This window comes from Miniopterus schreibersii, assembly GCF_964146895.1.
Source record: "Miniopterus schreibersii genome assembly, chromosome: 17".
NCBI classification, from domain to species: domain Eukaryota; kingdom Metazoa; phylum Chordata; class Mammalia; order Chiroptera; family Miniopteridae; genus Miniopterus; species Miniopterus schreibersii.
The window spans coordinates 24,263,879-24,287,657 of NC_138117.1; the positions used below are offsets into that span (position 1 = coordinate 24,263,879).

A 23,779-nucleotide genomic window follows, 5' to 3' on the forward strand; every position below is an offset into this window, starting at 1 on the left:
GAGTCGGACAGATTTGGATCTGAATCCTAGCTCTATTGCCTGTTAGCTGGGTCCTGGCTTGGGCAGGTGATGTTATCTCTCTACATTTTTCTGGAATGAGATGGGTGTTCTGACTGGTTGACTATGTTTTGGGTCTCCAGGGATTAGCGTCAGTTCAGAGCTAGCGTCCAGTAACCCCTAGGAGGATCACGCATTTCCCATTCCCCAGTGACGGTCACCCTTGTGAATGTCTGGCTGCAGGTCCCTCTTGGGGAAGGTCTGGAGAAAGATTGATGGGATACATTGTGATCGTGTATAAGGTCACAGTAATTTTATATTTAATCTAACATTCTCTGGTCTGACATCCTTTGAATGTATTTGCATATGTGTTCCTCAGATTCCTGCTGGTAAAAAATTGTTGAGATTCTGCAAATGTTTTAGTATAAAGGCAATCTCCTTCCAGAGTAGGCTCTGAACTTCTGAGTTCTTTGGGGATCTAACTTCCATTAGGCAATGAGGGGTGATGGGATAAGTAGTAAGGAAAATTGGCATCCCCTTGTGAAACAACTTGAAAAAGTTAATGGGGGGGCCAGGTTTGGGAAGCTGAGACTTCAGAGGGGCATAGGTTGCTGCTTTCAGCAGGGATGTTCAGCTAAATATGGAGTTCAACATTCTTAGCCTCATTGCGTTTGCCCAAGTGCTTGCATCTGCTCTTCAGGATGACTCCCCTTTCCAGCCAGTACCCTTGTGTTAGCATAAAAGGCTTTCCGGGGTTGTGTGTTTAACTGGCTCTGCAACACTTACCATCAGACTCTGGGCTTGATCCATAGTCCTATCAGCTAGAAGCTATAAGAGAAATCTAACAGCCATAGATTTTCCACCCATCCATCTGCTTGGGAATTTATGACTTTCACATTGTCATCTTTGTGCATATTCTCAAAGTCAACCAGAAGCAGCCACTGCCCAGGTCACAGCCTTTGAAATCAGCATTTTCATCATCCACATGGCCTTTCAGCACCTTGCCCACTGCCTGCACCCGTCCTGTGACACTGTGGGAGGAAGTTTGAGTGATCACAATATCTCTGTGTGCCTGGTGACCGGTTCCCCATCCCCTCCCTCCGCAGGAAGGTGATCACGGTATTCCTCGAACATGCATCCCATTTTGAGGGCCTGTTTCCTGGAGTCATTCTTGGTCCCATGACACTCAGAAGTAACCGAAGGGAATCTAACAAAGGGGCTGTTTACTGAGCTGTCATGGGCCGGGGCAAGAACTAGCAGGGCGTGGAGAAGCACCCCTTCTCTAACAATGTTTGGAAGCTGTTACTACTCCCAGGGCTTCTGTGGCTGTGAAAGAGAGGCCACCAGGTAGGAACTGTAGCCTTAGGTAGAGAAACCACTGCCTGTTAGAAAGGGAGCAGGGAGAATAAATACCTTAGCATCTTCCTCTTCTGGAAGGGCAAATGGAGGGTGTCTAGCACAGTTTGCAAACAGAGATCTCTGGTCAAGATTTGAGGACTGGACTTTTACAGTTAACTGCCTGCTGTTGTACTCTCACGCTTAGGTGTCCCTGGGCACCTTGTATGAAACAGCTTATCTTGTCGCCGTCGCCCCCCATGCTTCTCTGTTCATGAGGCCACTTAATGTCATATCTTCTTTCTTTTTTTAAATTTTTCCCCCATCACCATTTATCCCCTCTGTGCCCTCTCCCACCTCCCCACCCCCCTCAGTCACCACACTGTTGTCCATGTCCATGTAATGTCATATCTTCTTGTCCCTTCCAACTGGGCGCCCTGAGGCATGATGTTCTCCTGTAGTTGTGCTCCTGTGGACCATGCACAGTAAGGCACAGACATACATTCAAACTCGTACATAATTCAGTACCAGCAGGACCTACCACCCTCTGGATCCCACATTCTCAAGGAGCAGTTTAGTACCATTACCTTCACCTCTCACCTCTCGTCATTTCTGCTGCAGATAGAGAAGGAAGGGCTGGTGTGGGTCCTGGGGCTCCTAGACAAGACTGATATTTCTTAGAAGAGCTGTGGGTTCCACCTGCTCTAATTCTTTAGCAGTAGAGTGATGTGACTGGAGGGCAAGGCTAGGCTCAGGTGACTGTCCTGGTCTAATGGAGCGGGAGTCAAAGAAGCTGCTTTTATGGAGTTATAGGGCTCTAACTTAGACAAATGCTGTACCCCAAGCTTAGGAGGGGCTAGTTACATTTCCATGTTTTCTAACAACTAATTCGGCTACATATAAATCCTTCCTGACTGCATTTCCAGCAGCAAATCCAACAAAGTAGGTTTTGAATTATCTTAAAGGAAACACGCTGAATAATTAGATAAACTCATTATTTTATTGAATATTCAATGCCTGTTGATAGATATTTGAAATTAATCACCAAGAGAGACTGGCAAACTAACCCTTTAAAAGTGGATGGGCAAGTTCTTTAACCTCTCTGTGTCTCAGTTGCCTCATTTGTAAAATGAGGGTAACTAGTTGCCTACTGTAGAGGATCCCAATCTAAAGCAAGCTCTGCCTGCTCATCCTGATGCAAAAATTCTGAAAACTATACTTTGAAAAACCCTGCTCTGAATCCATCAAATTAGAGCCCTTTTAGGTAAGAGGTAGCCCTTAGTCCACATGAACTGTGGTATAGAAGTTCCCGGGATTTCTTAGCCGAGGGTGGAGAAGGTGAGTGGGATGCAATGTTTGATTGTGGTTTAGCTATTAAAAGGGATATAACAGAAACTAAACCTCTAACCTGGGCTGAGACGTATGATTAAAAGTAAATTCCTATCAGAATAAGCATAAAGTTGATCCTGTGAACAGGGAATGACAAGTCATGGTATTTTTAAATTGTTTTGCTAATCACTTTTTTTTCTTCTTTTTTTTGTTGGTTAAGGTTGCATGATGGAATTTGAACATTACAAGAAGTTTTATATTTTGGATTAGCTAATCGTGTTTGTCCTCTGCTGACTGTTTCTTTGGACCCATTCTTTGGTACCTTTTGAGACCATAAACCCAAAGGGATTATACCATGGACTACAAGGAAAGCTGCCCAAGTGTAAGCATTCCCAGCTCTGACGAACACAGAGAGAAAAAGAAGAGGTTTACTGTAAGTATGCGGCGTAAAGCATATGGGGAAAAATGGAATATAGAGAATATTCCGGTTTAATGGACCTGGAAGTCATTGATCCCATTTTAAGAACCATTATCTTGAAATTTCCGTAGTATCTTTGTTAAGACATTTATTATTTTCTACCTCAGTTTTAAAAATATGTAGCCCAGTCTTTTATCTCTTTTTTCACCGTAGAGGCAAAGCCCATTTCTAATTTTACTTTTTATCACTGTAGGATCTACTATATGGCTTTATAAAGAATAAACACAGTGAATATTTGCTGAGTCAGTGTATCGGTGACTATTATTGGAGAATAGTCATTTTTCTAATTAGTATAATGAAACATATAATATTGTATTTAGTTCCATTAGTTCTGTTAGTATATACAGAGATCTCCTGCCCTCCTCCCCCTGAAAAAATGTCACTTATCTTGTCTATAACTCATCTAGTCTTCCTTGTAAACCCCCACCCACTGAGTGGTCTGAATGAATTCATTTAATCCACTTCTGTTTAAGCTAAACAGAATCAGTTTGAGCTAAAATTTAGGCAGTTTTTTTAAGTAAAAATGCCCAGGCTGTCTCCAATCTGCTCTTTCTCTTACTGAACACACACTCCTCCACCTTGGCATCTTGGGTTTACGGGAGGAGTGGGGTCCCCTTTCACAGTGTTTGTTGAGTCAATGACTGACCTCACAGTATCGGTTAAACTCTTTGTCTGACCACTCCACTCTGCCTTCTTAACTTAGTGAGGCTGGGACCTAATGGTGGTTTTCCCCTAAAGTCCCAGACCAGGAGCTGTTCTTCCTTCCTTAATACCTCTATACCCTGCACCAAAGCCCAGAGCTGAGACATTGTAATGTGTGTCTGGCCATTTGCTCTCCACCAGTCTCTGTGTTGTGGTAATGTCTTAACAAGCACTGTGCATTTATTCCACATTTGTATAAGCAAATTTTAGAATATCACATTGATAGTAAACAAGAGGTCAGTGTACCTTGGATAAAATAGTGAAATATGTGAAAGTTTTCCTTCCTTTCCCGCCCTTATTTTTACCTTTGGGCCATTCTCTCCTTCAAGGGCATAACCTCCTGCCAAGTTTGAGGGAAGTTCATACATAGCAAATATCAGCAGTAGGTTATCTCAGGTATCCTTCTGTTTTTTCTGGTAGAGGTAGTACTCATATGTCTTTTATGTAGCTCTACACTGTAAAGCTTCTAACAAAATTGCATTGTATCCTGGGATGTTTTGACTTAAACTAAGCCTAAATTATACTTTCATTTATCCACTCAACAAATTGTCATTGAGTTTCTTTGTTATGTCAGACACTGTTCTAGGCACTGGGGATACAGTAGGTAGTAAGAATGACACGGCCCTTGTTCTCAAGGAACTTACATTCTGGTGGGGCAAGACAGATAATAAGGAAATATTTTTAAAACTCAAGATAATTTCCTATTGTAATAAATATTATACTGCTTTTTGTGAAATCTTGTGATTTTTTTTTCAAATAAAAATATTTTTTAAAATTTGAAGAGTTTTTGTTTTTGCCTATTGATTTTTTTTTAATTAAAATATGTTTTTATTGATTTTATAGAGGGGGAGAGAGAGAGAAACATCAACGAGAGAGAATCATTATTTGGTTGCCTCCTGCATGCCCCCTACTGGGGATCGAGCCTGCAACCTAGGCATATACCCTGACCTGGAATCGAACCAGCAACCTCTAGGTGCATGGGATGACACTCAGCCAACTGAACCACACCAGCCAGGCCTATTGATGTTTTTTTATTGGAACTTAATAAGCCCTTGTTAATAAATCCTATTGCTAATTAATAATTCACAGGGCTTTATCTTAACTCCTGTAAATGTATTTGTAGAATAGCTGCTTCAGCCTGGAACCCAGGCTTGGGTTCTAGTCTTGTCTATACTTGGGTAATGATGGGAAGCCACCTTACCACACCAGGAATTAGTACAAGTAATTCAAGAAGCTTGCAATCAGATAAACTTAAGTTTCCGATCCTTTTGTAGCAGTCCTGCTCCAGGCCTATTTGATCCTGAATGATGTATGAGATAAATATGTAGTCTAGTCTTAGAAGGATGGCTCACCTTCACTGGCACCTTGACCAAGTTCTTGACCTACTCCTACACACTCTCCATGTGAGCAGTATCATCTTACAAACAATTCTGACATCTTATATATCCAATACCTTCTTGGTTAGGACCGGAAGAGCCATATCACCACCCTATAGCTCACGTAGGTGCTCTTTTTCTGTCAGCAAAGGTGATTCACCACTTACCCAGATGTCTGATACCAATGACTTTGCTTCACCTTCCAGGTGAATCCTTAACTCCTTTCACTGTCAGCCTGTTGATGTGATCATATCTTAAAATGATGCTACAGAATTCGTACAATCTAATCACATACAGTTTCAGAGAGGTCCTTTCCTCACAGTATTACCTAATTATGAACTTCTAAGTATAGCTTACCAGTCTTTCATGGGAAAGGATAGTTTATATATGTTTGTATGCCCATCTTCCAAAATTAGCCTGGTTTACTTTAACTTGTCTAACAGATTGGGGGCAATTGTATTGTAAACCCCAAAGCAACTCCTATCTCTTTCCCCTAGTCTTACACTGTAAAATGATGAGATTGATTACTGAAGCTATACACCAGTGACCTTTTTCTCATAAACCTTGAAAATACAAGATTTTTGGGGTCTCAAACAGTTTTCTCTACACTGGTATGTTAAATTGTAATCTGAGAGTATCTGTGGGATGAATTATGAGAGTTGATTCTGTATTATAACTGTTGATAATTTGGTTCTGGTGCACAGAGGGTTAGAAGATTTAGATCTGAGTTTCCACAAGTCTGTGTACTTTGGCAAGTTACTTAACTTTTTGGGGCCATCATTTACTCATATGTATAGTGGGGGGTATAATATTTGTTCTGCTTCATAGGGTTGTTGACTATGGTTATATGGTTATATGCAATTATGTGTATATGAAAATATTAAATACATGTAAGGTAGTAGTAGGAAATCTGAGGATAAATTCTTAGTTTGAAAAATACTGGGTAGCCCTGCCGGCGTGGCTCAGCGGCTGAGCATCGACCTATGGCAAGAGGTCCCCGGTTCGATTCCCAGTCAGGGCACATGCCCAGGTTGATGACCTGGAAGAAGGAGAACTAATAATTGAGTATTGACTATGTACCAGGCATCGCTTTTGAAAATACTTCTTGGTTTCAGGATAATGTTACTGCTGGGGAAGAATAGAGGAGAAATATCATCAGTTGAATCTGTAATGTTTTATTCTTGGGGAAAAAATCTGAAACAAGAATGACAAAATGTTAGAATTCACCTAAGTATTGAGTGCATGGGTGTTTACTGTGTTATTCCCTGAAAATTATAGAAATACTTTATAACATTTTAAAAATAAAGCATCACCTTTCAACAGGATGAAATAAGTGTTTCAGTTGGTAGACTTTTGTACCTTGGAGAGTCATATATAAACATTAATATCTAATATTAGTTTCATGAGTATGAAAACATTATTCATATATTTAGTTAATGGGTTTTTTGCAGTCAAATTTTATTGTTATTTTTGTTTGTTTTCACAGGTTTATAAAGTTCTGGTCTCAGTGGGCAGGAGTGAGTGGTTTGTCTTCAGGAGATATGCAGAATTTGATAAGCTTTACAATACTGTAAGTAATGGTCAGTTTACAAGATTTTTATGTAAAACAAAACACCTGAGAAAACTAAAAAATAAGAGATTTTATTTGAATGATTAAGTAATATTCATATATATCAGACAAGCAGAAAAGAGTAAGAGATTCTTCAAAAACATTCTAACTTTGGAATTCTTACACAAAAGGTTGGAGAGGGGGCTCTTGAGAAGGTCCAAATAAAGTACTGAAGATATGAAAACCAGATGTACAGCTTAAAATATATTTTAATATTATAGGATATTAGAAAAAATCCTTTATATCTACCTCTCCAATAATTATTAATCATTATGTTATTCCTGGTTAAATTGCCCAATTCTTAGCTTTATTGTGTTTTCTTCTGTTATTTAGTTTTTCTTTAATGCATATGCAACTGAAACTTACTGTGTATAGCTTTAAATATTACTTAATATTGATTAAGACAGTCTTTTTTGACTGTAAGTGAAGTCGCACTTTTGAAACAAAATAATAGCCAGTAAGAGTTTGTACATGAGAATATCTTCTATAATTTTTTTCAGTGATTTTTTTAAAAATGGTTTATATTGGAAGCTGGGTGAGGGATGAATTGCTAGCTCTATTTGAAATTCTTGGATACCATTATGTACACGACTCGCATTTTTTGATAATTGTACAAACCTTACTGTACTATCAGGATACCTGGGTTATACTCAGGTAAAAATGTCATAATGATAACATAACATGTGTGCACTCACACTGATGGTTTATATGAATTTTTTAGAGAGATGAGACCAGACTTTGTGCAGTGAACTACTAAGAACTGAAAATTTGAGATTTCTTTATATATTTTGCTTAAAAGATACATATAGGCCAGATTTACCTTCTAAAAATGTCTCCTTTTGTAGAACTGTTTATAAGAGGGAGGACTGTAGGGGAAGTCATCTAAAAACTGGGCAGTGTGGAGGTCTGCATGAGTGAAAAGCTTAGCATCCTTGGGATGGTTTCATTTTAAATAGCTGGGGATTAATTAGGTAGAGTTAATATTTGAGTATCTTTAAGCATAAGGTGAAGTAGGAAAGATTGTGTGGGGCATTTTCCCCACCGTGATCACGTTCATTCTCTTTCTATCAAACACCCCATTTTAAGTTTTTTGCAGACAGTTTTTCTTAACATGTAGTTGAGTTTTTACTATCTGTCTTCCTCATTTTTCCAGTATTTCTCTTTTTCCATTATTTTCTCGTTTCCTCATTTTCTGTCCCTGCCTCTCTCTTTTTATATAACCCCTTCCAATTCTGCCTCCTGTGGTGAGGGGTAAAGAAAAAAACAGGGGAATGGTATTAGTTGTGTTCTTTCAAACTACAGAAGTGAGTTGAAACTGGGCCTGGATTTCCCTAACTTTGAAAATACAAATTCTTATGCTTCTTTTAGAATAAAAGACAAAAGTGTAATTTCCAATCTGTAAACATTTAAAAATACTAGTTTAAATGTGTTTTTATGACTGTTGTTTACATTTTTAAACTTTTGATTGTAGAAATTGTTGAACACCTACAGAGGTAGAGAGCCTAGTACACACACAGAAAATAATATAATGTACCATCCAGCTTCAATATTTACATGGCCATTCTTGTTCCATCTCTGGCCCTAGCCAGTAAATTTCATTCATCATATCATTTCATCTGTAAATATTTTAGTATCATCTCTAAAAAAATAAAGGTCCTTAAAAACACACACACACACACGATATCATTATCACATCTAAAGCTAAATTAATGATAATGTCTTAATATCATATAATCACTCAGCATTTATGTGACTGGCTGATAAGTCTATTAAGTGTCTTTTAATCTTCCACCTCTCTTATCTTTCCTTTACAGCTTTTTGTTGAAAAAGCAGTGTCATTTGTTTGCAGACTTTTCAGTCTGGATTTTGCTGATAGCATGCCCGTGGTGTAGAGTGATTAACACATTCTCCTATTCTTTCTATTTCCTGTCAGTTGGTAGTTTGATATATAGTTTCTGTGTGTGGGAGGGGGGAAGGAAGGGCTCTTACCTGAAGCTTATAATAAAAACAAGCATTAACCTGTAATCCAAATTTAAGTTCTTCAGGGCCAAGTTGTTCCTTCTCTGGAGATAAACAAATCTGATGAATGTATTAGAATAGCAATAGGGGGAAGGCTGAAGGAGAGGATGTGGAAAGCAAAATTCATCAGCTTTCTTAGAAAACAATTGTCAATCTGTTCATATAGAAAGAACACAAAGATCACATCTTCCCCTGAGGTAATAAATGGTGAGTAACATGTATTCAAAACTTATATACCAGATTCTAGTCTAAGCACTTAACATAAATGATTTCCTTTAAGCCTCACGACAAATCTATAAGGTAAGTGCTAAAATTATCCTTATTTACAGGCAAGAAAACTGAGGCGCAGAGATGTTAAGTAACTTATCCAAGGTCACAAAGCTTCTAAGTGTTTTATTGGCATGAAATAGGATGTTTAGACAGACTATTGTATTTTATTGGTATAATTTAATATTATACATTTGATCGTGATATAGTTAAAGTATGTCTTACAGTAGATTTTTTTTTTGGCAAATCAGATTGTATTTAATTTTGGTGCCTGTATAACTAGAAGACTTATAAAATTAAGTTCATACAGTGTTATTTTTTAAATTCTAGTTAAAGAAACAATTTCCTGCCATGGCCCTGAAGATTCCTGCCAAGCGAATATTTGGTGATAATTTTGATCCTGGTAAGCAGTAACTTCATAGACCAGCCATAAGTGATGGTTGAAGTTTGAAGGTATAGTTAACACAGTCATTGCACTGTATAGTAATACAAGAGTTTACAAAGGTAGTTGATCTCATACTCTATGAAAATAATGCCTCAGGAAGGTACTTACTGAGTATCTTGGTCCAATTGCAGTATGCCAGGCAGTTTTAAGCACATTACATGTTGTAATTCATTCAGTCCTCACAACAACCCTTTGAGTTGGATATTATTAGTATATCACTATTTTTTAGCTAAGGAAACTGAGGCATAGTTAGAGTCACATACAGCTAGTAAATGTCAAGTTTGGAAGTTAAATTTAAGTAGTCAGGCTTCAGGTAAATTTATTGATCATTAAAGATTATTTGGAGTGCTTTGCTAACCGTGAAGGACACTTTGTTACATCGAGAAACATTTATCAAAAGTATACTCTGTACATAGCACCCCGCAAGCCTCTAAATGGGATACCAAGAAAATGTCCTATTGGTCACCCTTGGGGAGCACAATGCCACAAAGGGTCTCAGCAATCTGGAGCCTGTATGTCTGACGCCTCGGACTGGAGCTTTTCACTAGAATCTGAGAAGTCAATCCAGGTCACTTACAGAGAGACAGAAGTCTCCTAATCCACCAGAAATCCTATAAGAAAAGTCATCTGTCTGAGTCACAGATGAATCCTGACAAGCCAGAGTGCCCTCCCTCCATAGCATCTTACTCAGTTATTTTGCTTGTAACCCTGTAACCTATTAAACCTGCGATTCCTTACAGGTCTGCTTTCTTGGTCCACTTGCTCTCTACCAGATGGCTCTCATGTTGCTTATCTTGACTGCTTTTCCCTGTTTCTTTCCTTCCCAAGCCTTTTCAGTGTGCTGTGTGGAATTCTGCCCATGACGAACAGCTTTCTCTTTACCCTTCATCATTTTCGTATTTCTTTCACATTCTTGCTTTAGTTAAAACTTAGCTTTCCCCCTGAGGCTGCAGGACGATCCCCCTGTAACCCTCTCAACCGGAGGCTCTTTATTCTTTTACACGTTATGAACTCAGGATTGGCAAGGATTCTCATTTCCCCTAGCATATGTAGAATTTTTATTTGCGTTTGTAACTACGTCATTCACAGGAAACTAGAGGATTCGCAAGGCTAAGCTACTGTCCCAAGCCGCACAGCTAAAATGTGGAGAGTTGCTCATCCAGGCTTGTTTGTTTGGCTTATCCCCCTTACTCTACTGTCTGATTAATGTGTGGTCCTTTAAAAACAAAATTTACAAACTTTTATGTGCATTTTATTTTAAAATCACTTGTTTGGATCATTACAAAACTCTTACCCTGTTTCCCGATCTGAAAGGTGTGGGTTAAAGATAAAAGGATCTCTGTGGTCCCTGCAGACTCTAAACAGCCTTCGATTGTGAACATAATCAGGTTGTTCTGGCCACAAGTAGCAGTGTTAGGACAAAAACCCAAGGTCTCCTTCAGTCAGAGTTTGCTTTTTTTATCCCTGTCCTACAGTGTTGGAGATTGTCTCCTCTTGGATGATTTTTCTAGATGCACTGAAATGACAGATATTTATAGGTCAGTTTAATACTTATTCTGGAGACTAAAGCTTTCATTTTATTATTTAAGCATTAAGTCCTTTCAGATCTCTAATGGAAACACCTTTGAATAACAACAGGTACATTCACGTATATTCTTAATTGGAGAGATTTTTAAAAATATATATTTCCAGCTATAATTCTTTTTTTTTTTCTTTCCTCACCTAAGGATATGTTTTTATTGATTTGAGGGGCGGGGGGGAGAGAGAAACATCGATCAGTTGCCTCCCATACACGTCCCAACCAAGGATCAAATCTTAAATCTAGATATGTGCCCTGAGTGGGACTCAAACCTGCAGCCTTTTGGTGCTCCAACCCAGCCAGGGTTCCAACTATAATTCTTAAAGATAATATGTCAGCCTTATAAATTCTTGGAACTTACCCTATAATGGGGCTGGCGTGCATTTTAGTCTTATCTGGAATTTTTTCAGATAGTTGAATGCTTGATGTTGCTCTAAAAATTAAACTTGGAATGCCCCTAAATTCTGACTGTCGCTGGTCTTCCTTTTTCATTACCAACTTCTTTTATTTATCTTCTTTAAGGCTTTCAAAACTGTTTCGGTTCAATAATGAAGTAAAAAATCTAGTAGCACTTAATGCGGCATGGGCTATAGCTCCCTGAAGAAAGCAAATCACTCTTTTGTCACAACCCGTCTTCCAATATCAAATGTACCATCAGTAAATATCCACAGAACAATTTAAAGCTGCTTCCATGTAGTCATTAGATTTTCTTTAAATATCTCACGTAGAGTCATTCTAATTCTCCCTCCCGTTACTTACTAAGTCCAGTTCCTGAAAACAGACTTTCAAGTGTAGTTTTTAACGTAAACCTCACGTATGCTTTACTGTCTGGTGACATAAAGAATGCCCTTGGACCTAGGTGGTTTGGCACAGTGCTTAGAGCGGCGGCCTGCAGACTGAGGGGTCCCAGGTTCGATTCTGGCCAAGGGCACATTCCTCTGTTGCAGGCTCGATCCCCAGCCCCGGTTGGAGGCAACCAATCGATGTGTCTCTTTCACATCGATGTTTCTATCTCTCTTTTCCCCCCTTCTACTTTCTCTGAAAAGCAATAGAGAAAATATCCTCAGATGAGGATTTAAAAAAAAAAAAAGAATGCCCTTGGAAGAGTTTTACAAGATACCTTCCTGAAATTCTTCAAGAAATTCATAATTGAACAAGAAAAAGGTATGCCAGGTGCATCTGGATCTGAGAGACCAGATCTAATTTATATTTGCTCTTTTATATCCAGACCTTACATTTCAGAAAGGTCTCTTAAGAAACGGAAATAAACCTATGTGACTGGAAACAACCCATAATTTGGGTGACAAACACTATACATTAAAACCTTGGTTGAGTAGAAATCATTTTACTAAACCAAAACTCACTCACTGTTAAGTTGAATGTTGTTTACAAGTTTTTTTGGAGACAAATAACATTTTGAGATACTTTCTCAAGTCTCCTGTTTCTTCAGTTTTTAGAATATACAGGTGCTCCTCAACTTACATTACACCCCAATAAACCCGCTGTAAGTTGAAAATATCAAAAGTAGAAAATGCATTGAATATACCTAGTCTACCGAATGTCATAGCTTAGCCTAGCCCAGACCTTCAACGTGCTCCAGACACTTACATTAGCCTGCGGTTGGGCAAAATCATCTTGTTGCCACAGAGATGATTGTGCTGCATATTATTAGCCTGGGGAAAGATCAAAATTCACAGTATGGTTTCTACTGAATTCTAAGCCCTTTTACACCATTATAAAATTGAAAAATCTTAAGTTGAACCATTGTAAGTCAGGGACCATCTATATTTCTTAAGAATTTGGTTTAGGGTGATGGCTTTTTGACACAACAACAAAAGGAGGCATTCTACACTAAACTTATTCTATGCAGTCATATTTAATCCTATAACAGCAGTATGAGGTATAAATGTTGTTATTCCCGTTATATAAGTAAGGACTTAAGTCTTAGAAAGGTTCAAGGTTAGTTAGCTAATACATAGCAGAGATAAGATACTTGAATACAGTTTTCTAATTCTAAGAAATCTTTGTGCGTAACCTCTATTGCTAAAACTGCTGTTGCACGAACCTCAGTCATCAACAGTGAAAACACTTTGAAGATGTTGGACAATTATTTGTTAGGAAAGTGTTCAAGTGTATTTTTCAAGGGTGTTTTTTGTTGTTGTTTTTAGCAGCAGGTGTTTTTTTAGCATCAGAGTTTTGGTGAAACTCAAGTAACCAATTAATCATTCCCAAGTTGCAAGGATTTCCAGTAATTCTTGGGTTTTTTTGTTTGTTTATTTTTTAATTAGCATGATTTTTTTCAGTCACCAGTGTCATAGTGTTAATTTTTATCCCTTACTTGGTAGTACAGGAGGAATTGGACCAAGCAAATGCCTCCGGTTTTTGTAGTGAGTCTGTTTAAAACCTAAAATAGTCATTTTGGGGAGAATTTTATTTTGGGGGATATGTTATCTGCTTTAGTATTTGTTTTGTTTTCTATTGTATATCAAGAAACATAAGAAATAGCTTCTTGATCAGAATTTACTTGTATCTGTTCTTCTATAACTATATTGATAATTATGTAGTCTGACAAAAATAATCCTAATAGCTTATATCTCTTTTAACAGATTTTATCAAACAAAGAAGAGCAGGACTGAATGAATTCATTCAGAACTTAGTTAGGCATCCAGAGCTTTACAACCAGTAAGTAATTATCATTGTGTTCTGAAGACGCACTGAAATCAAACCTAAGAATATTGAATAAGTTACTGGCCAAAGATTTTATATGTTCTGTAGAATGTCAGTGTGCTGTATATAATGTGTGTGTTTGTGCGCTTGTAAACGCTTCCTCAAGCATTTCTCCCTAGTGACTGGAAACAGTAACCTTTATAACTCCTTTTTTGACCATCAACTCAAGGTCCTAGTTATTTTCTTTCTGCCTTTTGCACTTGTATTGGTTTTGTAAATTAAACTTGAAAGGAATTTGCATAGTACACAGATAAAATATTTTGCTAATTGTTCAGTGTTACATTTATTCATACATTCAAACAGCATTTGTTAAGTACTTGCTGTGCGCACTGGGAACATAAAGAGTACTGAGTGCCATTCCTATGTTCCAGAGGCATAGGCTTCCAGTCTAGCGGGAGAAACAGATATATCAACAAGCAACTAAAGCCAGGAAAGTTTTATGATAGAGGTGCTAGAAGATAACAGAGAAAAATATGGCCATCTCTTAGGGAGGTCAAAGAAGGCTTCCTGGGCCTTAAAGGAAGTACAGTCATTCAAGAAATCAACACAGGGAGAGCATTCTAGGCAAACGGAGCAGTATGTGTAAGAGTCTAAAAAAAGCCTGAAACATTCAGGACACTTAAGTTATGACTGGAACACAGAGTAGATGTTCAGAAAGGAGATAACGCCTTTGAAGGAGTTCGCAAGGGTCAGGCCCACGTGCCACCACTCCTGTCCTCTTCCATCGAGAGGCCTCCAGTCCTTCTCAACACAGCATTCCAGGCAGCCACTTACTTGAAGGTGCTTTCCCACCCTGTGTGTGTGTGTCTCTTGCTAATGAATTTAAACTCCTTCTGTAAAGTAGCAGCTGCTGATGAAGGCAGAAAGCGTGTGTCCTATCAGACAGACCCAGGAACGTGTTTTGAGATATGTTTTCATTTTTGAGTCTGGTAAATCGCTCATGGGTGTTCATCATATTTATTGTGATTTGTAATTTACATATATGTTACTTGTATTGTTTTGTATGTTTAAAGTATTATAAAAATTAAAGAGGGTAAAGTAAAATATCTGGGGAGCTTTTTCACGGCTCACTTATCTATGTAGATGTAAGTGAGGGTTGCATTATGGACAGTGATGCAGACACCACACACCTGAACAGTCTTTCCAGATCCCAGCACTGAAGGACTATATTTTTAGCATTTGTTCTAAAAAATGATTTTTTCATATAGATCTTTATATTACCGTTTATATAGTTCTTTACAGTTTACAGTAGTCTTCTACCATTCTGAGCAGGTCCTCTGACCTCCTTTTTTGTCTCACTTAATTGTAATTTACTAAGTTAGTAAAATACTGGAACTGAACCTCCCCTAACTCAGGTGTTCTGCCCATGCTCTGGATTTCCCCTGACACAAGGGACAGGGTTGGGAGGTCTAGTAGCTGCAGTAGCCCTAGGATTAGCCAGTGCACTGAAGAGCAGCTGCCTTTTCATTCAGGGCTTCCAGCAGGTGACAGGGGCATAAAATTGGGGAGGAACCTTGAACTCAGGGTTCCTATATCTAGTGTATTTCTCAGCAAAGAGCCTTTTATTATTTGGCTCTTTGTATAATTATTTTTAAACATTAATGCCTTTTCCCAAGGACAAATTCCATGTTATCTTCAGCATAGATCTATCCTTCTAACCTTTAATTTTTTGCTGTATGCATTGAGATTACTTTGAATTGGCATATTGTTTGAAATATAATTCATACATTGAGATCTTGAATTTGTTCCCTCCTTTGACAGAGAGCCTCACATGGACTAAGTATGGAATACATGGTGGTGCTGGTGATTATTTCTCCTGGTATTTTGGACGGTGTTACTCAGAACCTCTGACACTATATATTAAATTCTAAATATTCCATCTGGGTCTAGAAGAGCAATATCATAAAGATGTTATATTTGGTATCAAAATTCAACTAAAAGCAATTTGATTGCATTGATTTTAACATTATCTTATACAATACACAGTTCTTCAGTATACAACCCAATAGATTTCTTACATATACACCCTGTACCCACCATTATTCCATTTAGGGTACAGGGCCTTTCCAGCACCCCAAAAATAAATAGCCACAAGTTTTTTGAATGTAATTTTAACTGACATTTTCTTCTCAATAAAAGGTGACACTTCATATTTTCTGGATCTTATCTGTTGTTAATGGAACATTGTTAATTCTCATATTCTTCATTTGCACATCAAACTGTTTATAAAATAGTACAAATTTAAGAGAGCAAGAAGAGAAGCTACGCAGCAAGTACATCTTGAACTAGACCTCCTGTGTGGCTAGTATTAATTTGTGAAATCAACTTTAGAAATTGCTTTACTTTAATAGAAAAAAGCTTACTTTTAAAACAACTTTATTAAAATTGATTTTAAAAATCACTAAAGGCCCGGCCAGGCGTGGCTCAGCGGTTGAGCGTTGACCTAGGATCCAGGCGATCGGGGTTCGATTCCCGGTCAGGGCACCTGCCCAGGTTGTGGGCTGCAACCGATCAGTGACTCTCTCATCATTGATATTTCTATCCCTCTCTCTCCCCCTCCTCTCCTCTCTCTGAAATCAATAAAGATATATTTTAAAAACAAAACAAAACACTAAAAAGCTGGAATAAGATATGTTAGTATTTCTATGATCTCTAGGTTAAAAAAAAGGTTTTCTGAGCATATTGGCAGCGCTTGATGTGTTACAAAGTAAAACACAAATTTGGCTAATAAAAATGTTTGAACTTCCCAAATCAAAAGTGAAATTAAAAACCAAAAATATACAAAAAGTTTCCCGTGATAAAGAGCTATAGATAAATATACTTAATATGGAAAGAGCTCATACAGGTAATTCACACTTAAGACACCAAAAGAAAAATGGACAAAGCACATTGATTTACAAAATAGGAGCTACAAATGGCTGATTAATAACTGAAAATTATCCAAAAGAACTGAACATTTCCTTCCCTATTTTGGAAATGCAAATGGAAGCAAAAATACCTTATTTTAGCTTTATTGTAGGCTAGCACATACAGAAAAGAGCAGAAGTCATGACCATACAGCTTAATAAATCATGTGAAAATGATTACATTTGAGTTGCCACCCCCCAGCCAAGCAATAGAATGTTACCAGTACTCCTGAAGCCCCTCACATATCCCTTCTCGTCTCTATCCTTTCCCTCATCCCAAAGGTAATTATTTTCCTGATTTTTTAGCAGCATAGATTAATGTGCACTGTTTTTGAACTTTATGCAAGTAGAATCATACAATATATATTCTTTTTTTTAATTTTATTTTATTTTTGTTTAAAATATTACAGATGTCCCTTTTTCTCCTCAATGATCCCTTCCACTGCGTCCCATCCCCCTCCCCAGTCCCTCTCCCCACCATTGTCCGTGTCCTTGGGTTGTGCTTATATGCATATTCTTTATCTGATTTATTTTCAGTAATGCGAGAGTCACTATGTTGTCACATGTAGCTGTAGTTTGTTCCATTTCTATAGTTGTATATATCCCACTGTGTGAATAGGCCACAGTTTATCCATTCTACTGCTGATGGACATGTGAGCTGTTTCCATTTTCTGGCTATAATGAATAATGTTGTCATTAACATATCTTTTGGTGCACGTGTGCAGGCATTTCAGATGTGTCTTGGAGTAGAAATTCTGGGTTGTAGGGTATATAAAGGGTGGAGCAAAAGTAGGTTTACAGATGTTCGTATGGAAAATAATACAATAATTAATAAGTAGTAGTACAAGAATAAACTGTTTCACGTGCATACTCACAACTATAAACCTACTTTTGCCCCACTTTGTATTTTAAATTTGCTAAGAGAATAGATCTTAAAGGTTCTCATCACAAGACAAAAAATTGTAACTGTGGCGATGGATGTTAACTGGACTTACTGTGATCATTTCACAATACATACAAATATCAATTATATCTCAAGAAGAAAAAAAGAATGATTTGGAAGGAGGTACCTCTGATACAGAGACTTAATCATTGCTTGCGATTGTCGCTAGTCCACACAAGGCCCCTCTTTTATTTTACTCCTTTTTCCCCTCTTTGTCTTTGATCTTCACTGCCAGTTCCTCATTCCCACTGTCGATACCTACTTTAATCTGCTTGTGTTACGTGTCTTTGGCTGTCTGTCTAATGACGGTTGCTTTGTTGCGTGAGTAGTTAATGCATCCACGTAAGTGGCAGTGTCCTGTACTGTCTGTAGCTCCTTGTTTCTGCCGTCCGTCGGTGGTCACCGTGCTCGCTTACCCATTTCCCTAGTGGTGGATGGCTATTTCGCTTCTGATTTATTATTGTAAGAAATGTTGCAATGAGTGTCCTAGTTACATGCTTTTCACTGAACCTGTGCATATTTTTTTCTGTGGTTTATTCCTAGAACTGGAATTTCTGGGTCTAGGAAAACGCATACACAGTTTCACCAAGTCCTGTCAGATTGCTTTTCAGAAAAGTTGCCTCATTGTACATTCTCACCGTAGTACATGAAGGTGTCTCTTTCCCTATACGTCTACCAATTTTTGATATTATCTAGCTTTCTAATTTTTCCATTTAGTGGACGTAAAGTAGTAACTCATTATTTTAATTTGTATTTCTTGGGCTCTTAATGAAGTTAGGCATCTTGATAAATTTTCTTATTGTTTGGGTTTTCCCTTCTGTGAGCTGCCTGTTTATGCTTTTGCCTGTGTTGGATTCTCTATTTTTTTAAAAATCATTTGCTTATTCCTTTTATGATAATGAATATTAATGGATTTTGTTTGACTTCTTTAGTGTAGATGCTATTATAATTATTTTTATTTTCATTTTAAAAGGGAGAAAAGCTGTAGAAATACTTTAAAAAGTCATAATAAAGTTAATTTTTGTTTTTAGTCCAGATGTCAGAGCATTCCTTCAAATGGACAGCCCAAAACATCAGTCAGACCCATCTGAAGATGAAGATGAAAGAAGTACTGAGAAGGTAGTAAGAGGGATTGTATTTTTGAACAGAAAAAATACCATTCCCTAAAGATGGAATTATGGGCACCTTTAGGATATTTAGTTAAAACGAAGTCATTTTACCCATTTTAAGTTTTTTATTCTGTAGAATACATAAAAACATATATTCTACAGAATACATAAAAGCCTCTTACTGATTGCAGTTATAAAATTTATAAGTGAGTACTTTTTACAATGAAAAAATAATACATTAAAGAAGCTTTTGAAAATAGTAAAAAGGGAACTATTACCCATATATCACCAACCAGACCTAGTTATCTTTAACATTTTAGTGATTTTCTTTCTAATCTTCTCTTAACATATAAGGAGTTTTTAAAATTATCTAATTCTAATTATATAGTGTATATACAGTTTTGTATTCCACTCTCTTCAATTTACAACTTCTTTTTTTGGTCACTGTATGTTTTCATCTTTACTATACTTGAATAGAATATTTTTATTTTTTAAAATAAATTGTAATAAATATAATAAGCTCTTGCCTTACGAAGATATTTTCTACACTTAATTTAAAAAAATATGTGGGTAAGAGAAATTACAATAATTTAACTCAAAGAATTAATAGTTAGCAATTCAAATGATAATTGCAAATGTTATAAATATGATAACACCTTTATAATTCAGAATTGATTATTAAGTATTTGTTAAATATATACATAAAAATCAGAGGTGTTGCAGTGAAGGCTTTTTTTTTTTTTTTAATATGTTTTATTGATTTCAGAGACAGGGAGGTAGAGGAGGGAGAGGGAGATAGAAACATCAATGATGAAAGAGTCATTGATCGGCTGCCTCCTGCACACCTCTTGCAATGGGGATCGAGCCCAAAACCCAGGCATGTGCCCTGACTGGGAATCAAACCATGACCTCCTGGTTCATGAGTCGACACTCAACCACTGAGCCACGCCGGCCGGGCCATTTTAGTTTTTATAATATCCTTTAATTATGTCATGGTTCTGTTTTTATAATTTAAAGGATAATATTATGAGTTGGAACATTACTGTATTACAGCTAAAATCTTCATTTGATAATAGATGTTTTCCTTTTTTTGACTGCTGGAAAGTAGTAATGTTTCTCTGATGCCAAAGGGGATTCTCAGTTAAGAGAACAGGTTTAACTTTTTCATCTGTGACAATGTATTGTTTCATAAGAAACATATTATTATACATCAGAATTTTTGTTCTTTATTTTTAAAAATAGCTTGTATTCTGGAGATTGTCATAAGTTTCAAATGAATTTAAGTGGAAATACATATATTTGTCTCTAATAAGAAATTGCTTAGATAAAATTTATTGGTTCTGATTAACTTAAAGAGAAGTTTTTAAAAGCTTATTTCATGTTTAAAGCTTATATGAAGAATAATTATATAAGGCTCTAGTAAAAGTATCCATCTTTATTGGAAAATTTGAAAAACAAAAGCCATCTTTAACCAGGTTTTTGAATGGAAAAATTATCCCTCTTAAATTGTGGTTTCAATGCCCACCTCTTCCAAGGAGCTTTCCCCGGTTTACTTCATTCATTTGCCACTGTGAGCTTAATTTCTGCCTTACCACTTTCCTTACAACTGCTCTTGAAATTTATCATAAAAATGATTATGGATGTTTCCAAATAAGTCTGTATGTTTATTAAGAATTAGGACTTTAGGTTTCTTTAGCATGGCACTACATCAAATATTTGATGCAGTTATGTGTATTTTATTTGAAAACCATTTACTGACCATTGAAGTTCCAATATGAACACTAATTTTTTTTCCTCACTTCAACAGCTACACTCTACCTCACAGAACATCAACCTGGGACCATCTGGAAACCCTCAGTAGGTTTGATTTGTTTCAAACAATCCTTTAAACTTTAGAAGGATCTTTTTTTGTAAATGTTTAGATATAATTTTACCAGTTCGACTGGAAGCCTAAGAGATATAACCATAGTTACAGTGAATATAATAGTCTCCTATGCTTGCCTAATTTACTGCTCTAGCTTTGCATTGCTTTAGTGGAGCTCTGAGGCATTTTTAACCCACAAATTATTGATCAGGTTCCACTGTTTTGCCTCCCGCCCGTGTGTGTGTGTGTGTGTGTGTAAAGTCAGTAGACTGTATTTCCCAAGGAACAGTAAGTCCTGGGAGGTACTTGGGAAGTGTTCTGGCAGAAGCATCCGTGCAGGCCTAATTGATATTCTCCTGGTGCTCAGTGTCATTGGTGCAACCGTAGTCCTTATCCAGCTTGTTCCAGAGTAGTCACGATGCACATTAGTTTATTAAAGGCTGCTAAACTTTCTTTTTGCACTTTCTCCCATAGTCCCATATTTAATTGACCCCAGGGGAAATGTTTTGAGGAACACCAGGAGTGGTAAATATAGACTTTATCTTGAGTGTCAATTTATCGGAAGTGAATACCTAGGACACTGCATACAGAGGATTCCAAGGCCACTTCTTGGCTCAGTTTGAGAAGTGCCCTGACGGATTAGTAATGTCTGCCTGGGTTAGAGAAGGAGTGTTGCTGTCCTCACTTATAATTATTTTTACACCCTTACTGGACTAATTCTAAAGTATTCTATCTTTTATCCCAGGATACTTCGCTTCCCTCACCCTTTTGGTCCACTTAAACAGTGAGTATAGACAGTGAAGAGACATGGTCCAAGGATTGGGTCATGGGACACTTCAGCATTATAGTAAAATCAGAGAGGAGCCAGTAAAGGACACTAAAGGAAGAGTAAATGGGAAGATAGGAGAACGAGGAATGTAGTGTCACACAAGCAGGTGAAGAAAGCTTCTCGAGGAGGAGCAATTGACTGTTAATATTGCCAGTAGGGCAAGTAAGGTGAAGTCTGAGACTCGGCCCCTGGTTCTTATAAGTTGCTGGTGACCATTTGGAGCAGTTTCAGTGGTGTGGTGGGTACAAAGACCCTGCCGACAGGAAAAGCTTCAAGATAGAACTCGAGGAGGGAACAGCAGCTATAGACAGAATTTAGACCGCTTACTTGAGTTTTGCTACAAAGGAAAGCACAGAAATGGGATGGTAACTGGAAGAGCTAAGTTTGAGTTTGAGCATTTTTCCTGCCATCATAGCACTGAGTTGGTCAGGCAGCACAAAAACAGAAATTTACTTTAAACTAGGGTTTGTCACCAGCAGTTAACAGTGGGGCCTCAGTTAGTGTGTTTACCATGAGGGATTTGCATGTTTTTTTCACTATTATATTTGTTTAAAAAATTATTTCAGTATTTCGGCATATTAAAGAACAGAGTAACTAGTCCAAAGAGCACGTTCTTGAAGAAGAAAACATCTAAGCTTAGTTAAGTATTTATCTCCCTAACCTTCCCCTGTTATTATTTAACCTAGACTTGGTGTTACTCTCATGTTTGAATTGACTATTTCTTTCAATAATGAATTGAAGGAAATTTAGACTCTAAATGGAGTCATTCCCCTCTCCTTAGTACAGCTTGGGAATTCAGACTGTGTTGAAGGGAAACAGCTCTTCTGGCTGCTTACGCTCAACTTTCTGCTGCCCTGTGCTTTAACCTACAGACAGCCAACGCTGTTTCTACCTGACAGGATAATAGAAATAAAAGGACAATCCTAGTATTCCCTCTGGCTTCTCTACCCCTGGCTTTCCTACAGTACCATCTATGAGAATAAGCAGAGAGGTCTTTATCTGTAATGTATAATAAATTATTTATATGCAAAACACTGTGATGACTTTTTTCCTCAAGAAATTTTTCTTAGTGACTTTACTAGGTGTTTGAGCTATTAACTTCCTTTTCAGAAGAATTACCAAACTAGAGAGTCCTTGGAATGTATTACTAACTTATATAGTTATTCAGTTTCTTCATTAACAGCATTGGTGAGGTTTATAGTTAATAAGATTAGTTTAGATAGAAGCTACATTGAGTTCAAAACTATAATATCTCATTTTCTTCTAACGATGCTATTATCAAAGTTCCTTTTAAGTAGAACTTAACAAGAGTTAAAGTTGTAAAATATCTAATCAGAAAGTAGATATTATTTATTATTACCTATTTTATATTAAAATGGGTTACTACTAGCGTGAAAGCTGAAGTCATCATGCTGAAGTGTTTTGTATCCAACATTTACTTATTAAAAAGTATGCTGAGAAATGTTTAAAAGTTAACATTTGTCCAGTTTCTAGGAGGCTAATTCTTGTTGTTCGTTTATTTCAGTGCTAAACCAACAGACTTTGATTTCTTAAAAGTTATTGGAAAAGGCAGCTTTGGCAAGGTAAGAGTGTGTTTATTTTCTCATTCCATAAATAAGTACTTAAGGAATGCATGCTTTATACATGCCAGGCCACAAAGCCTGTTGGTATGCAGGACATGGAGTTAAGATCCTTTCTCTGCCTTCAAAGTACTGACAGAATAATTAGGGAGATAAGGCATCTACTGAAATTCTAACATAAAATTCATTTGTTCAAAAAGTATTTGTTGAGCACCTACTATTTGCCAAGCACCATTCCAGGCCCTGTTTAGATAATACTTAAAACTGACATGGTTGCTGCTTTTGTGGTGCTTACAACCTAGTAGGGGAAACAGTCAACTAAAAATATGCAGTCAAATAAATAATTGTAAGTATAATGGGGCTATGAAGGAATCGAAGAATAGGGTGAAGTGACAGAAAACTGTAGGCAGTGGTGTGGACTCCCTACTTAGGTGGGTGGGTCAGTGATTGCTACTTTGAAGAGGTGCTATTTAAGCTGAGGCGGAAAATACAAAAATGAGCAGCTGTGTAAATAATAGTTGGGGGAGAAAGGGCCCTATGAAGACCCTGCTTCTCTTTGGAAGTGATTGTCAGCTGAATCACTTAACTTGACAGTTGTGGCCACCAGGGAAGGAGAATCACTTAAGGCCAGAAGTGCTTTTTTTGCATTATATGTCAATCTGTAGTAAAAATAAATATGCATGTA

At 37.2% G+C, this 23,779-nt stretch overlaps 1 protein-coding gene across 8 annotated transcripts in view; it reads left to right on the forward strand.

Annotated features, from left to right (window-relative positions):
- LOC308547196 (serine/threonine-protein kinase Sgk3) overlaps positions 1–23,779 on the forward strand; it is a 91,072-nt gene that overhangs the window by 47,628 nt on the left and 19,665 nt on the right. For 3 of the 8 annotated variants that reach the window (XM_081117091.1, XM_081117090.1, XM_081117094.1), the window contains exons 2-9: positions 2,882–3,094; positions 6,704–6,787; positions 9,443–9,515; positions 13,743–13,818; positions 18,744–18,831; positions 20,629–20,678; positions 21,431–21,469; positions 23,040–23,097. In XM_081117091.1, the coding sequence (XP_080973217.1) occupies positions 3,017–3,094; positions 6,704–6,787; positions 9,443–9,515; positions 13,743–13,818; positions 18,744–18,831; positions 20,629–20,678; positions 21,431–21,469; positions 23,040–23,097 (546 nt within the window). In that variant the 5' untranslated portion in view covers positions 2,882–3,016. Of the gene's footprint in view, positions 1–2,881; positions 3,095–6,703; positions 6,788–9,011; positions 9,053–9,442; positions 9,516–13,742; positions 13,819–18,743; positions 18,832–20,628; positions 20,679–21,430; positions 21,470–23,039; positions 23,098–23,779 lie in introns of those variants that run through there. The other 5 variants (XM_081117093.1, XM_081117096.1, XM_081117092.1 and 2 more) reach the window with 3 other exon arrangements.